Raw genomic sequence first — 14853 nt, 5'->3', positions numbered from 1 at the left:
TACACCAGAGATTGGGTGTGAATAAAAGTACCCTTTAACAGCATCATTAATTGTTGGGATTGTCACTCTCGAGAAGGACCTAGAAGCTGTCGTTCTGTGGCAAAGGTGATGAAACACTCTCAGACCAAATCAAGTTGCAGATGAATGAAGTTTCTTTTCTATTTTCACATGTGAAGACAAGACCCTTTTTCTTTTTTTATCATGATCTTGGCAGATGATGATCATGTCTTTTTGTTATTCCCGTAGCATGGTGATGTTATACCATGTAAATAATGCAAGTCATGAGATATATTTGTCTACGCGTCAGCACACGCGTATCTGACGATGCATTTACATGGCGTTTTGCATTTACTGCCCTCCCTCTATGCACTCTGTCGCGTGTCTGTCTCTACTGCAAACGTGACCTCTTTGAGACCTTTGATGTGTTGGGTTTAGTACATGTCTATCTTGATGGGCGCTAATAGTAGGTCCCGTCCCTGCGGGATAGGTACAGTTACCGTCCGTCCCTAGACGGCGTCTGGGTTCTAATTTGATGTCTTTATGCATGACGCATAAAGGGCTGATAATTACGAGATATTACTGCCGACTCATCAGTCAAGAATGCCATGTCTGAATAGTTTCACTGTCGGTCGATAATACAAATATTGAGTGATTAAATTCCACTTATACCAGTGATTTAGTGCAAAAGGCCCAGACCATCCGCTCTTCATCACCGCCTTTATCTTTCTACCTTGCCAACTAACACGTCTCCATTCTATCGCATCAACCCCCTGTCCATCAAGCGCTGATGGGATTTTTCCAATGCGACTCTTCAATTTAGTGGTAAATTAGTTTTCATCCCATCCCATCAATTTGCGACAAACCCTTCCTTTGCAGGGGAATGTCCATGCTATAAGTCAAGAGTCATGCGATAATGGCTTTTGCATTGTTAGAGTTAAACACCACTCGTATCAAAGAGACACCATCGCAACCATCACGAGAAAAAAGACGCCTCCAACGATAATTGCCGCTCGCCACTTTCTCTTTTTTTAAACCACTTCCTCTTCTGGCAAAGTACATCACCCCAAAGCCCACTCTCCCGCTTCTTTAGACAAGCGCTGAGGGTCACACGCCAGGTTGGCGATCGACTTTAAAGACCAGGGTCTTTATGATCCTTGTCCCTCAGCCAGGATCGCTACTCTCTTTTTTTCATTCTCATCTAATCGAGAACGGAACAAGAAGAAACGGGAAATTACAAAGGGAGAAAAGGACACCTGGCGATTATTCGAGGCTCCCGAAACTACAAAACTAAAATGTCATTATGTGTTCACCCGGATCTTACTGCATACAAGTATTGATTACAGGTCAGTCAGGCCAGCCAGGGAAGAAAAAAAAAGCCCCCTCTCGTGTTTAAACGAGATCCATCACGGGCTTCAAGGCGGTCTAAGCGGTTGGGTTCTAACGCCTCCCCCAGACCAGACCGCATTGATGCGAATTTGCAACCCTATTAGGGATTAAACATGAAAGGGAAGCACAAGCACACCACACCACTCCATAAGCACTTTTCTCTCTTTTGTTTCGACGCCAAGGAAACAAACTAGTAACGGTCCAGGTAAAAAAGGAACCCATATTCCCAGTTTTTGGGGACAGTGACCTCGACTCTTTTTTCCCTCTTTATCCTTGTTGGTGACTTCATTTCACCGCTCACCTTTTTCTTTTCTACTCACTTCTGCTATTCTCTCTTTCACTCATATCGCTTCAACAGAGGATCAAAAAGAATATATCACTGTGTCATTTCATATCTTGAGGCCTACCATATATCGGTATGTGACGTGCATGTCTTGTGTTTCCTGTTTTGCGACTAACAAATTCACCAGAGACCACCATGCCTCTTGTTCCAAGCTCCGCTCCGCTGCCCGGCAGTATGACCACATTTGCTTACTTGCGTGAGCAAAAAATACTCAACATTGTCTACGTCGGCCTTCTCGTGGTGGAAGTCCTTATGGTTCTGGGCGTCATCTCCGTCGCCCTCGTCAAGCGAGTCAAAGCCCACCGGCGACCCAAAGCGATTCGACCAGTCACGCCTTTAACAAACTATCCGCCTCACCAATATATGCACTTCGGAAACGAAAAGCCAACCAAATCATGACGACTTGAAAGAATATGCGACAAGGAGAGAAAGACACCCAAAAAGTTGGCGGTTGATCAAACTCAAACAACGACATCTACATTTTATTCCTTTGTTCACGACACCACATTCAGTTTGAAAGGAGCCTCATTCACTGTTTTCCAGCCAGAAACAAAAGGGGGACGGACGTTCGGTTGTTCATGATTTACGCAGGGTTTCAGTATGCACAATGCGTTTGTTCACTTGGAGCGGGACATGATGATTTACGACTATATATACCCAGATCTTTTTTTTAGCTAATGCAATTTACTTTTTATTTTTCTGACGTTGATTATCCGTCCCTCACAGGAGTTTGATACTACAGAGACACACTGTTTACCAAAATTGTACAAATTACTAACGACATCATGGCTCTTCTCTCACAATCGCTAGCCACAGACCTTGACACACCCAGCCTTTGTCAAGCCGCCCCCAAGCGTAAGTGCCCGCACTGCGAGTACTATCCTTATCGCCAAGAGAAAAAGGTATGCGAGGCTTGCGAGTTCAAGATGGGCGAAAAGGGCGTGAGGATCTATTTTGAGAGTAACGAGAAGAACTGGGTTGTTTATCACCTCGTTCGAGAAGGAGAGCTACCGGCCAGGAATATACTAGAGGATCACATGCGCACACGACTTGTTAACGAGAATCGCTGTCGACGACTGTCATGCGCAGTGGAAAGATTCTCCGTTTACGTCCACTGCGACCCATGCCGAGAGGAGCTCACGAGCAAAGGCCGTCTTGCTGACATGAAGGATCCAAGGGCTGTCCCCGAGACATCTGTTGACTACCTTCGGGCGTTGGGCTACTCTGAGACAGGGTTTGCTATGAGGATTGCTAAGAATGAGACTTGGATTCTGCCTGAGGACTGGAGATGGGAGAGCTCACTGGGTCAGTTTGTGCATCCTGATCGCAAGATATACAACGGGAATCTGGATCCTGAGGAGATGGTTTGATTGGTAGTTTTGCTTTGTAAACTATTCGAGGTCGATCATCCGATGGGCAGGCCCCGTTGGAAATTGTGAGGCCTCAGTGATCCATGGCGAGATGCTGACTGTCTCTGCATGACTGTCGTTTGACCTGGAAATAGTTAACAATCGCGACTGAGCTTGGAGTAGAAAAGAGATCTCGATTAAAATATTGCATTGGGAGTAAGTATATGCAGCCTAGTTCATTACTTTGCTCTTACACCATTCATTTCGTAACTAGATACCTTGTGAATTGACATCTGAGCTCGCCACTTTTCACAACATGAATCAATATCGTAATACTCATTCTTATCCAGTGTCAAAGCTAATCCCAAACCATAGTGACTAGGTAGCTATGCGTTGTAGGAGGAATGAACAGTTACTTTGCCTGCAGCCCATAATAAGCTTCTTCTATCAGTGACAGCGTACGTGTTCTTGTTGGAAAAGCCATTCAGGAAACTTTGATATGTCAGTTTGAGTTTCTGATCTAGATCAATCCCTTTGAACAAGAAGGAAGTAAGCGTAGGCCACGTCGTAGATATCACAGGAGTTTATTCTGATAGTTTTGTTGTTAAGGCAGCCCTATGACCTTAACGAAAAGTTATCATATTTACCTTTAAATTTTGTTCTTCCCAGTGGTCAGTTGCATAGACAGAATTCTTCATTATTTAAACACCCCCCATCGTTGAACTTGGTCCTTTCTTTCAATGTCAACTTACACGACCGTCCCACTAATCAAGATGTCCCGACAATACCCCATCACGTCCTTTCAAGGACTTCCTCACGATATCTATTTCGAAATCTCAAAGTTTATTGGTGTTAGAGATTGTCTTAGACTAGCAGCAACAACTCGGGACTTGCACGAAGTCTTCAATCCAAAGACAATCCTAAGACGTGAACAAGTCCTCGAATTTGTCACTGAGCGCGATGAGAATCTACGCTGGATAGGACACGACCTCTATGCTTGCACCAACTGCCTGCAATTTCTACCAAAGAGGAAATTCGTAGATTCGGAGTGGTTTTACGTTCTAAGCCTGGCACCACGGTTTTGTCTTGACTGCACTGGCGCTTTGAGGTTACGACCTCACTTGGAGCTGGCTTTCTGCGCAGACAGCATATTGGAATATTACTTCTGCAATAACTGTGGAGGTTATGGCACGGAATCTGCTAGGTGTTACGGAGAACGAATCTATTCCGACACAACAGAAGCTGAAGCTGCAATGGCCAGGACGCTTTGTATACAACCTCGGCGCCAACCACAGGGGATCGAGAAACTTCCCACGCACATTTTGGCAACGATAGCGTCGTTCCTCGACTTTAAGGATGTGCTGAACCTTACTCGAGCCAGCACCAAGTTAAACGACGTCGTCAAGCCAAAGGAATGGGTCCCGCTGCATAAGCGATATGCATTCGTTGCATACACATGGTTCAGGCGAGTCCAGGACTTGCCATTCGACGAAGTCCCAGTGTTCCCCTGTTTGATATGCTGCAAGATTTATTTCAGGTTTAGGTTTTCGGAAACATCCCTTGAAAGGATTGAAAACCACCCCGAAAAACTTTGGAAAACTTATTGCGACCACTGTCGAGAGCTGGGAAGCGAGAAATGGAATATTGTTTCAATAGAACAGCGACGAAGAGAACTGTGCCAGGCATGCGGATGTGTCAAGTATAAACGAAAAACATGCGAACATTGCCGGGAGCTTTACATTGAAGGAGCCATTGATCGGAAGACAGTTTACCCACCGGCGGTTGAGATTGAAGAGATCTTGCCCTCGCTGGAAGATCTATTCACCACGACATGCCGGAAGGAGAGTAAGGAGGTGGAGAGGCCAAGGCAAGATATGTCAATGCAAGAGAGGCCAAGGGAAGTGAGGTCGATGCAAGCGAGGTCGAGGCAAGAGAGTCAATGGCAAGGGAGGCCATGGCAGCAGAGAGCAGAGCAGGAGATACAGATACACGTAAGTGTTAGATATTCTGCCAATACTTCTGTGTCAATAGATATTCGCAGGTTCTGAGGTGTATTGTATATAGTTCAAGAAGCAATAGACTAGTAGGTCTTCAGGTCTGTCTTCGGATCGTCCCCATTGAACTTTGTTGTCTATTAGCATCGACCGAAGTCCCAATGGTCCCAGCAGCCAGTTTCTGATACCTTGCCGGCCAGGCACCCTCATCCCGCTGCATAGTACATTACACCCCCAGGCGGGTTGCATAAAAACAGGGATTTGAAGCAGCCCGGACGAAATTATTAGACCACTCTTAGGCTATATAAACACTAAAAGTGGTCTAATAATTTCGTTCGGGCTGCTTCAAGTCCCTATTCTTTTGCTACCTACCTGACTACCTGACTACCTGACTACCTGACTACCCGACTCCTTATGGGTCGCCGCATTCCTTGCATCCAAAGTACATCTCCTCTGGCCACTTCGAACGGTCCACTTTCTGATCAACCGTTCCCCAACGGTCGTCGCTGCTCAGAGCATCCACTAATGGGTCTTGATGGTTAGGATTATTGCTGTTGATGTAGTCCAATAGCGACTTCTCTGCAATCAATACCGGCGGCGACGGCGACGGCACCAACCGCAGCTTCAGCAAGTGTTCGTACTCAGCTTGAGTTCTCAGAGAATCAGCAGACCGATGTCGAAATTGTAGTGGGAGAACAGCAAATCGATGAAGCTGAATTTCAGGACTCGTTGCAGCAAATCTGACAACGTCAGGAATCTTGTCGGCGATATGACAAAGCAAGACGTGTCGCATAGTAGCTGCATGGCGTTTTATGAACTCCTGAAATGGCCTGCCAGAGGCAGTGAGAGGGACGTATGCCAACTTGATGGTCTTGAGGCAGGGCAACTTTAACTTGCTGTCGAAAACCCGCCCCAGTTGCTCGCCGACATAGGTCATACGAAGGCCCTCATACCCCGACCGGAAGCATAGCTCCTCAAGGTTAACTGCTGCCTCAAGAAAACCAACCAATATGTTAGCAATCGGCCTATCGGAACCTGGAAAACGGTGCTCCTTCGTATTGAATTGAAGATCAAGTTTTACCAAGCCTCGAAGGGCATTGCCCCATTCGTATGGGCAGCAATGTTGCCCCAAGGGGGTCCGATACCTCGTACTTGCGGGACGGTATCTCCTTTCGAAATTCTTCCTACTGCGGTATTTCTTCGGGAACGACTTGAGCATTGGGGGTGACTCTTGGATACAGGGAAATGTTGAGACCAACCAGCGCAAGTGGTCGAAAGGGCCCTGACACCTGAGATGCGTAATCCGGGATGAAGGTCGACACAAAGCAGGAAAAATGCCATGTGCAAGGCCGTCTATTTCCTCATCTTTATGAATGATTCCCCTAGGGCCCCCCTTGGATGCAAATATGCGTAGGTTTGGCAGGGCGTCGACACACGCGAAAAACTCGGAACGAAATACTTTTGAGTATTCCTCAAAGCCTTCATCATTGTATGTATGGCCTGAATACACCTGGAGGGTACCGACGGCGAAGACTAGCTCCAGAACGAGCGGTACAAGGCGCGATGAGGTAACATTCTTCAGCCTCTCGAGGTGCCTTTCGGAGAATGTGACGTAGAGTTTTCGGAACAAGCGTGGGAGGACCACATCGTCAATATGAGGCCAGCATAATCGCAGAGCCGCTAGAGACTCGGGCGGAAGGTCGTTCTTTATGACGATGTTGTCGAAAAGTTCCAGCGGAAGGTCTTCGAATCTCGCCATCACGTGGGCTCGATGTCTGTAAATGTTAGTATATATCTATCACTGGTTGTATGCGATCCTCAGAGTCTGGTACTGACTTTGCCTCTGGTTGATAGAACAATGTAGATAAGGAAAGTCGACAAAACAGATCCGTAACTTTGGGGAAAGAATTGGCTCTAAGGTGGGCACGTTGGGCCTTGGTCCTGGGAGCAGGCAACCACCTCGATGTTCTGAGGTATGGAGTGGAAAATAGAAAACGCAGAATGGCCTTCTACCTTTTTTTGCCATAGGAAGGTAGGTACTTAGGTAAATTTGAGGTAAATGCACTGTAGACTCAAAGGAAGGACGGCTCGGCGGCTTCTTGCAGTGCCAGTATCCGCGAGTGTAGCCTGACACTGACAGCAACCGGCAAGTCGAAAGAAAGGAACCCCGGGCAAGGGGGGAGGGGCGATCTAGAAAGAATTATTTTTCGACCGAATGAATACAGACTCTTGTGAAGAATCGATCGATGCTAATAGACAACAGATTCTCCTGGGACCAAGGCAGGGAAAGCTGCAGTTCCTATGTCCTCATCATAGGTGACTACCCGATTGAGGGGAGATCTAGAGCTGAGCAGAGCTTCAGCAAACTGAGATCAAGGTCTTGGAAAGAATCGATACTGATAGAGAGCAGACTGTTCTAGTAACAGCCTGGCCATAAATCTAACACAGATAGCAACCTGAAGATACAATGCTATATTCGTTTTTCAGAGTGAATGAAGTTTCCGAGTTAACATCTAGTGAGACTGTGTGGACGGCCAGTAACGTGAAAGCGACGGATTGCGGCCAAGCTCAGACATCAAACGCGAGTAACGCCATGGGAGTATACTTCGTACGTCGATCATCGGATTGAACGGGAAGACACCGTATTAACGGGAAGAATGTCATGATCATCAACGACTGCATAACGAGGTCACCCCTTTGACAAGACTACTCTACACAAGTTATGAAACACCTTTACTTTATTCCTAAACCTCTATAAGACTTAACGACTTGATTTCACTTCTGACATTATAAACAATTCTGTAAATTCTGTGATTGACTCGATGTGTGCATCTACTAGGTCTGGTAAAATACGCATCCTATACTCAAATGGTAGAAACTTGGTCCAGACCACCAACTCCAAAAGACACCCAATCAAGCAGATGTGGTGTTCCATAAAAAAGAGAAAAACTCAACAGCTTGTGCAAGGAGAAAACAAAAGCACAGTCTTATTGTGATAGTCCCGATTCCTGCAAACCGCCATACTGCAGTCTCGTATGCGTTAGGCAACAGTCGATGTTCGGGCACTCTCGGCGTTATCGTCAATGTCCATGTTGTCAACCGTCTCCTTGCCGCGGGTTTGTGCAGGCTTCTGAGCAGATTTCTGATCCCAGCGTCCAACTGCGATGCCCGCTTCCCTAAGACTATTGGCAAATTCCAGGCGTATGCCGTCCTTATTGGGTACTTGCTTTGCAATCTCGAGGACCTTTGCCAATGTCGCCTTCCTTTCGAGGTCGGGCAATATCCTGTAGGCTGCTTTCAAGGCCGTCTGTGCAACGCGGCTGGTGGCGATCTTGCGACGGAGAATGGTGATGAGCTTGGTGATTTGGGCATTACGACGGGTGAGCTCGGTCTCAATCGCCCAAATGTACTGAGTGTCGGATTCAACCCTTGCCTTGAGCTCGGCGTTCTCCTGCCGGAGCTGGCCGAGATTCTGTGTATATGAATCGCACTCTGCCTCCCTCTGTTCGACCTGGACACTCAGAGACATCATCTTCTCATCATTCTCAGCCAACCTCTTTTCATAACCTTCTCTCTGACCCAGGAGACGCTGGTTCTCGTTGGTGCACATGTCATTCTTGGCGTGGAGCTGCTCCATCTCCATCTTCTGGGCTGCACAGATTTCTCGTAAGTACTTGACTTCGGTGACGATGGCAGTCACCTGGGCGCCGACATCAAGTTGTTTTGACATGTTGGATGTCGCCTTTGCGGAGGTAGTGATGTGAATGAGGGCTTTGAGTACCGGGGAGAGCTGTGAGGCTTGGTAAGTAACTTAATGCGAAGAAGGAAGAATACAACTGACCCGAATGTGCACTATGGTCATCGTTCAATGTAAAGGGATGAAAGGTAAGCTACTTTCTTAATTTTTAGTTGAGATGATGATTTCGCTAACAAGTTGAACACGAGTGACGAAGCAGTGTTTACCATCTGCTGCTACAAACACCAAGCCCCACCATCCCTTCATTCACCTCGATGCACCCACTCGCAACATCAACGATTCTACCGCGTCCTACCAGTGCCAGAGACTTAATCAGGCACCAGCCATCCTTGAAAATTCACTTCCCTCCTACAAACATTCACCCTGCACCCACCCTCACTATTCGACACACTCACGTGCCTACAACACCCTCGGCTTTCCTCGAGTTCAACGTATGAACCTAGGTACTCCTAAATGTAAGCTCAGTATATCATCTCCTGCAAACGTGGCAATAGCATCTACATAGATGTGTCATTAGCCACGGACCGTCATTCAGATTGAGCTTTCTTAGTCCCAGACTAACAGCCACCGCGACTGAATATTCGGATCGCACCAGCAGAAACCAACACGTCCCTCCACCTACAACTATCAACGCCTACCACACACTCTCTATGTAAACGTATTGAGAAGAGAAGACTCTACGCCATTTGGTCATCAAGCATGTGAGTAATACTACAACGAAAGACAAGTACAGTTGCTAACAGGTGGATACCCAGATCACATCAAGTACAAAAACGTACAATGATATGAACAATAGCTCAAAGTCCTTACCCGATCGAACTGTTCTATTCATACCGCCATACATCACCGAATCGCCATGCTACACAGGCTCACCGATTACTCAGAGATTCAACTCTCGTTGGGCTCCAATGTCTTTGCCCTCAATGCGAAAACAGGCCCCATACCCCTGACGAAGCATTTAAACATGCTATGGACCCAAACCACAAGATCCCTAGACACTGCTACAATTTGTCGTGATATGTTGCAATACGCCGACAAGTCTGGGTCCAGCTATAGCGCCGCCCGTATACTAGACTAGACAATGGTTGCCTCGAATGCATGAAAGAGCCGAACCGAAAAGTGAGTTTACCCCCAGCGTAACTGAGTAGCACCACTAACTAATTAAACAGAGCAATGGATACATTCAGAGCGCCAGTCACAGCACCATCTAGCACTCGCGCCCACCCCAAGGCAGGCAAAGCGAAGAAGACCAAGCCGAAGCCCCAGGGGGCACACCGCCTAGCCGTCATCGGACACCACCCAAAAGATAGCGTCCGACAACTACTGGAAGAGGGATGGCACGCAAGCCACCGCTGTCACAACCCAAAGTGCATCAACCCAATAATGGGCAATGCAATGATACTGCTGGTGCTGCATAAACACCCTGCGGTACTCACCACCCTAACACTCTTTTCCCTGCATCCTCCATCAAAGAGACATTCCCATCAACCACCACGCCACGTGCGTCAGTATCAAAATTCATTGATACGCATGTTCTGCAAGAGACGGAGACCCCAAGAGTTCAATCAGGTTCACAAAACAACAAGAATGAGCACGCTTCAACAGCACCCCAAACACGTCAAACACCCTTTCTATGACCGACCTGATATCAAGGTCTCATTCACCCTTCCTGCTTCTAATTCAAAAGACGGCTGAAGAAGTAACCAAGTCCTCGGCGCCACTTCGACTAGACTCTCAGAACCAGACTGAGGCGAACCGACCAAGTCTGATCTTGCAATGTTTGTGGGCTTCCCAGCGAAGGTCAAAGCCCCATGGAACAACGATGTTATCGATGAACAGATACAGATTGTCGTCAAACACATGGAAGCCAAGCTTGGTCCATTGATGGATATCCTCAAGGACAAGATTACAGGAGGAGAGCGGCTGATGTAACTGTGCTCCATGGTCGGCAACGACCCCATGGTGCATATATCGCCTATGACTACACTCGCAACTGTTCCGAGATGATGCATCTTCTTTTGGCTCTTCACAAGCCACGTTGTGTTTTTCCTATTTCTGATTTTGGTTGAGAGGGACTCCACATCGCCCATACACCGGAAAGGGTCCCTCAATCATCACAGCGACACTCTAAGAGACAAACCCTAAGCAGCCAGTTCAGCGAAGTCTGGCTACAGAGACAACCCAGTAATGATGACAAACACCGGATTGTGGCTTTGCGCATGACGAAAAAGGACCTTGCGATGTTTAAGAACAAGTCGCGATGACGTTGATTTGTTTCCAGCATCCTCAACGACTGGGCAGCTGATTCCCTGCGATATTGTCATGGCTGCAAACAGGATGTTCGATGAGCAACATGATGAACCATCACGAATCCTGGTGGTCCTTGGGAACGACTGAAGAAGGATATGCGCCGCCGCTCGGTACTGGGGGACAGAGCGGCTGCAGTACTACAAATGGTTTACGCAGACAAAGTCTTTCTACAAAAAGCTCGCCGTGGCGGCTAAGGTTCCCAATTGGGAAGAAGCTGTTATCAAGCTCAACCAGATCCGGCTACACAGGCATCACGCTGTCGGAAAGCAACGCATCACCGCGAATGGCCCTGAGATCAGATGCTGGGATCTCGACTTGGATATACCGACAATATCAGCAAGATGACTTGGCGGTTATTAGATCAAATCATCAGAGACAGCAAACATCTTCTTACACAAGACCACTTTAAAGAAGTGGTAAGCCGCTCGGACAACTCGTTCCATCACAGAGGCTATACACATTGGACATCTTTCATTTGGGACCGTGTGCGAGGAGACCTCTACCACTTCGATACGTATCTACCTGATCAGGTAGAGCGCACTAGGCATGTTGCCTACATGTGGCGGGAACTCTTGGCTAGCTGCGGATTGCCATACAGCTTCAACATCTTTCAAGGGCCACTCACGCCACAGAGGGATGCGATATCCTGCGGACCTCTCTCTATCTTCATGATCTTCCGGTTTCTACGTGGGCTTGTTGGATGCACAGGAAATGAGATGGTGAAGATGCATGGGTCCTGTACCCTCAAACTTGCAGATCAATAAGACAGAGTCATGCGACAAGACAAAGTATGGTCATGGAGAATGCCCGCGGGAGCTGACTCAACCATCAAAGCTTCTAAAGGCAGAGGAGGCTTATATTTGTCGCTAACAACCTTGAATTCTGGTCAAAATTCGCAGCGTGTCAGCCAAACCACGAGCGAGATTAATCGACATTTGGCCTCAATTCTCGCATTGGCAATACAAGCACCAGTGCATCTCAAGAATGTTGTACCCTTTGCAACATCTTTATGGCCAACAAAGCAAAATGAGATGTAGCCGCTACGTCCTCTGCCGCACCCACTGATACATCAACAACCTACTACCACGGGGTTTTGATGGATACAAAGACAACCAGTCACTGGTATACCGTGAACATCAGTCTCAGGTAGAGGATACAGACTCTTTTCAAATCAGTCATCAGGCATCAAGCACTATGGCTACCTCGACACTAGGATTCCACGTTGCGAGGTAGAAGCTCTATTCTACCCAAAGAAGTCAAACCCGAAGACAAAGACAGTGGAACCTCTGGAACTCTAGCAGTCACTCAGAAGGACATCCAGTGCCAGGTTACAGACTTTGTCCACCTCACACTTGCCAATCATGAGTGCCCCCGACAAGAGACAAGAAGTCCAACATCTCGTAAACGCGGTCTGTGACAGCCGAGAGATGACATATCAGCCATAGCTGATGTAAACTTGAGACTTTGTTGAAGAGTTTGACTTGAACAATCTGCAAGGTGTTGTATCTGCTCGATAACAACATCAGTCTTGGAGCCTTTTACGAGAGACTAAGCGAGACCTTACAGCAGCTGGGAATTGGCGAAGCTCTCCTCTTTCCGATCATCCGACTCTATTCAGTGGATGGCGAGTTGGTTTCAGGTTCGGAAGCACCATGCAAGAGGCCCCTTTGTGCTTGCTATGTATGATTTGCGAGAAGCCTTTCCTGAGTTTATGGGACAGAAAAACGCATGAGCTTCGACACACACATATCAAGTGTCCGATTTCTTTCTGTTATAAGCTCCTCAAGACAGCCAAAGAAGCGCTGGCGCATGCAGGGCCGTCCAATAGCGGTACAATGCTCACAGAAGGACACGGAATGTTCTAAATCACTATATATGGCTTCAATATTGTCATCGACGGTTATTTGAGCCCCCCTTATGAGGATAGCGAAGCATGTCAAGGCTACAGTTATTTTCTTTCTGGATAAACAACGTGGATACGACGTACTTCAGATGCGATGGGAAGCACGCTTTACATTGAGACTGCAAACACTTCTGCAATTTGTCCTCCGAGAAAGCGCTCTGGGCACAATTTTCCGGCAGTGGCCCAAAAGGGTACCGTGGGAAGCGAGCTATGGGATTATACATTGTCGGAGGTTATCCCAAAGACGACGAGAATGACATCCCAGTGGAAGTTTCTGCTCCATGCGAGGCCTGGATTGTCAACAAGCTCGAAGTCGGCACAGGCATGCTAATTCTGCCAAGTCGAAAAATGGTTCAGTAGACTATTGGTCGATCTCAACGAGGCACATGCCGAGGGTCTACCGTCCCGTTGTCCAAGCAGCATTGACAGCAGAGGGAATGTCCGAACCCTATTTGCATTGAAACGGTAGTCATTTTCTACTGGCTGCCCGGATGTCACAGAGCTAAAGTTTCTTAACGATGAATGGGAACATAGTGTGGACCCTTGAAATTTCATCAGATGGCGATTCGCAATGAAATAGCCCCAGCAACGTTCGTTTGCAGCATAGAGCGGCAGTGAGTATGTGTGGGCCATCATCTCTCAAATATTTGAGACAACGACTCAGACACATCCATCTAGAAGATGATGCCAACTGCCTTGCAGAACGCAAGACGAATGCTCAAAAAACAAAGTTCACGATTGAGCAAGAGCATCTGACTTCGAATTGGAATACCCCGTTCCCATCATGGCAATGTTCTCCAGCGTCATGCTGCAGCTTGATGATTTCCCGCCCGAGATAATAGAGAGGATCGTCTCCTATTTACCCCGATTCTTCAGTTACATGTTTTTACTGAAACTGATGCGAAGCAATAAAATAATTGCCATAGCCAATTATCTTGAAGTCGGCAAGCATGCTGATGCAACTCCAACACCTCATGAGATGACGAAGCAACGTTTTATATCTCCCTGCAGCCGAATTGAAGGCTAGCATGATTTTGAAGAAGAAGACATGTTCCAATTATCTATCAGCTGGAACGAGCAGCAGGATCAAGTCTAAGGACAAAGGTTGTCCATCAAAACCCACCCTGGACAGCGACCCAAACCTGATCGACTGGGACATTGCACTGGACACCTTCTCCCAGGTAGCTGCCTGCGCCCCCCCACATCTGGCCAAAACAGTCCTATGTTTCTTGAAGCGTTTGATTTGGTTGCTGAAAAGAATCGTCTTGGAACGGAGTCAGAGAAGAGTCGTCTTCCAGAGAGCCAAGCGCCTACCATAGCGCCTACTTACAGTGGCAGAGACATGGGAGCCTCGGTCCCTTTCCATTTCGAAACGTCACGGACTCTGGCATTATAACTCAAATGCCAACAAAGATGGGTTTGATGTTTCTGGTGGTGGTGGTGTGTCTCACACCAACTCTCCACGACTATCTGGACAAACCCTTGTCTTTTTAAACCGAAGAACAGAATTGTCAACCGATTTGATACAGAACTGGTATTTTACTGGTTACCGGATGGCTTCAGAGCCCTCAACTGTAATCTTGACAAAGCATCGCTCGACGATGAGAAGAAAGCTGTTGGTGGTGGTGGTGTCTCTCACTCCAACACTCCACGATTTTCTCGACAACCCTTTCTCTTTTCAAACCGAAGAACAGAACCACGAAACAACAACACAACGTTTTGATGCTTTACTGGCTTCCAAGCGACGTTCGGACGCTAGACGTCCATGTTGACAAAGTGTACTTGGGCGACGACTGAAGTATTAGTGGTGG

At 47.3% G+C, this 14853-nt stretch overlaps 6 protein-coding genes across 6 annotated transcripts, besides 3 other annotated features; 3 read left to right on the top strand and 3 right to left on the bottom strand.

Annotated features, from left to right (window-relative positions):
* Positions 1-1864: 1864 nt before the first annotated feature.
* FPSE_08980 (uncharacterized protein) lies at positions 1865-2128 on the top strand (the record flags this gene model as incomplete). Its single annotated transcript, XM_009262097.1, has 1 exon — positions 1865-2128. The coding sequence occupies one exon, from the start codon at positions 1865-1867 to the stop codon at positions 2126-2128; it is 264 nt and encodes an 87-aa protein (XP_009260372.1).
* Positions 2129-2514: 386 nt separating this feature from the next.
* FPSE_08979 (uncharacterized protein) lies at positions 2515-3099 on the top strand (the record flags this gene model as incomplete). The annotated part of the gene is made up of 1 exon (XM_009262096.1): positions 2515-3099. One exon carries the CDS (start codon positions 2515-2517, stop codon positions 3097-3099), a length of 585 nt encoding a protein of 194 aa, XP_009260371.1.
* Positions 3100-3851: 752 nt separating this feature from the next.
* On the top strand, positions 3852-5142 carry FPSE_08978 (uncharacterized protein; the record flags this gene model as incomplete). The annotated part of the gene is made up of 2 exons (XM_009262095.1): positions 3852-5069; positions 5110-5142. 2 exons carry the CDS (start codon positions 3852-3854, stop codon positions 5140-5142), a joined length of 1251 nt encoding a protein of 416 aa, XP_009260370.1.
* Positions 4942-5038: a microsatellite.
* Positions 5143-5436: 294 nt separating the features above from the next.
* Positions 5437-5477: a microsatellite.
* Positions 5478-5484: 7 nt separating this feature from the next.
* Positions 5485-6831, bottom strand: FPSE_08977 (uncharacterized protein; the record flags this gene model as incomplete). The annotated part of the gene is made up of 1 exon (XM_009262094.1): positions 5485-6831. One exon carries the CDS (start codon positions 6829-6831, stop codon positions 5485-5487), a length of 1347 nt encoding a protein of 448 aa, XP_009260369.1.
* Positions 6832-6911: 80 nt separating this feature from the next.
* Positions 6912-7013: a repeat region.
* Positions 7014-8112: 1099 nt separating this feature from the next.
* FPSE_08976 (uncharacterized protein) lies at positions 8113-8802 on the bottom strand (the record flags this gene model as incomplete). Its single annotated transcript, XM_009262093.1, has 1 exon — positions 8113-8802. One exon carries the CDS (start codon positions 8800-8802, stop codon positions 8113-8115), a length of 690 nt encoding a protein of 229 aa, XP_009260368.1.
* Positions 8803-14154: 5352 nt separating this feature from the next.
* Positions 14155-14408, bottom strand: FPSE_08975 (uncharacterized protein; the record flags this gene model as incomplete). Its single annotated transcript, XM_009262092.1, has 2 exons — positions 14155-14262; positions 14373-14408. 2 exons carry the CDS (start codon positions 14406-14408, stop codon positions 14155-14157), a joined length of 144 nt encoding a protein of 47 aa, XP_009260367.1.
* Positions 14409-14853: the final 445 nt, after the last annotated feature.

This window comes from Fusarium pseudograminearum, chromosome 2, assembly GCF_000303195.2.
Source record: "Fusarium pseudograminearum CS3096 chromosome 2, whole genome shotgun sequence".
NCBI lineage: Eukaryota > Fungi > Ascomycota > Sordariomycetes > Hypocreales > Nectriaceae > Fusarium > Fusarium pseudograminearum.
The sequence above is the reverse complement of the archived record's forward strand: the minus strand, read 5'-3'. Positions and strand labels throughout refer to the sequence as shown.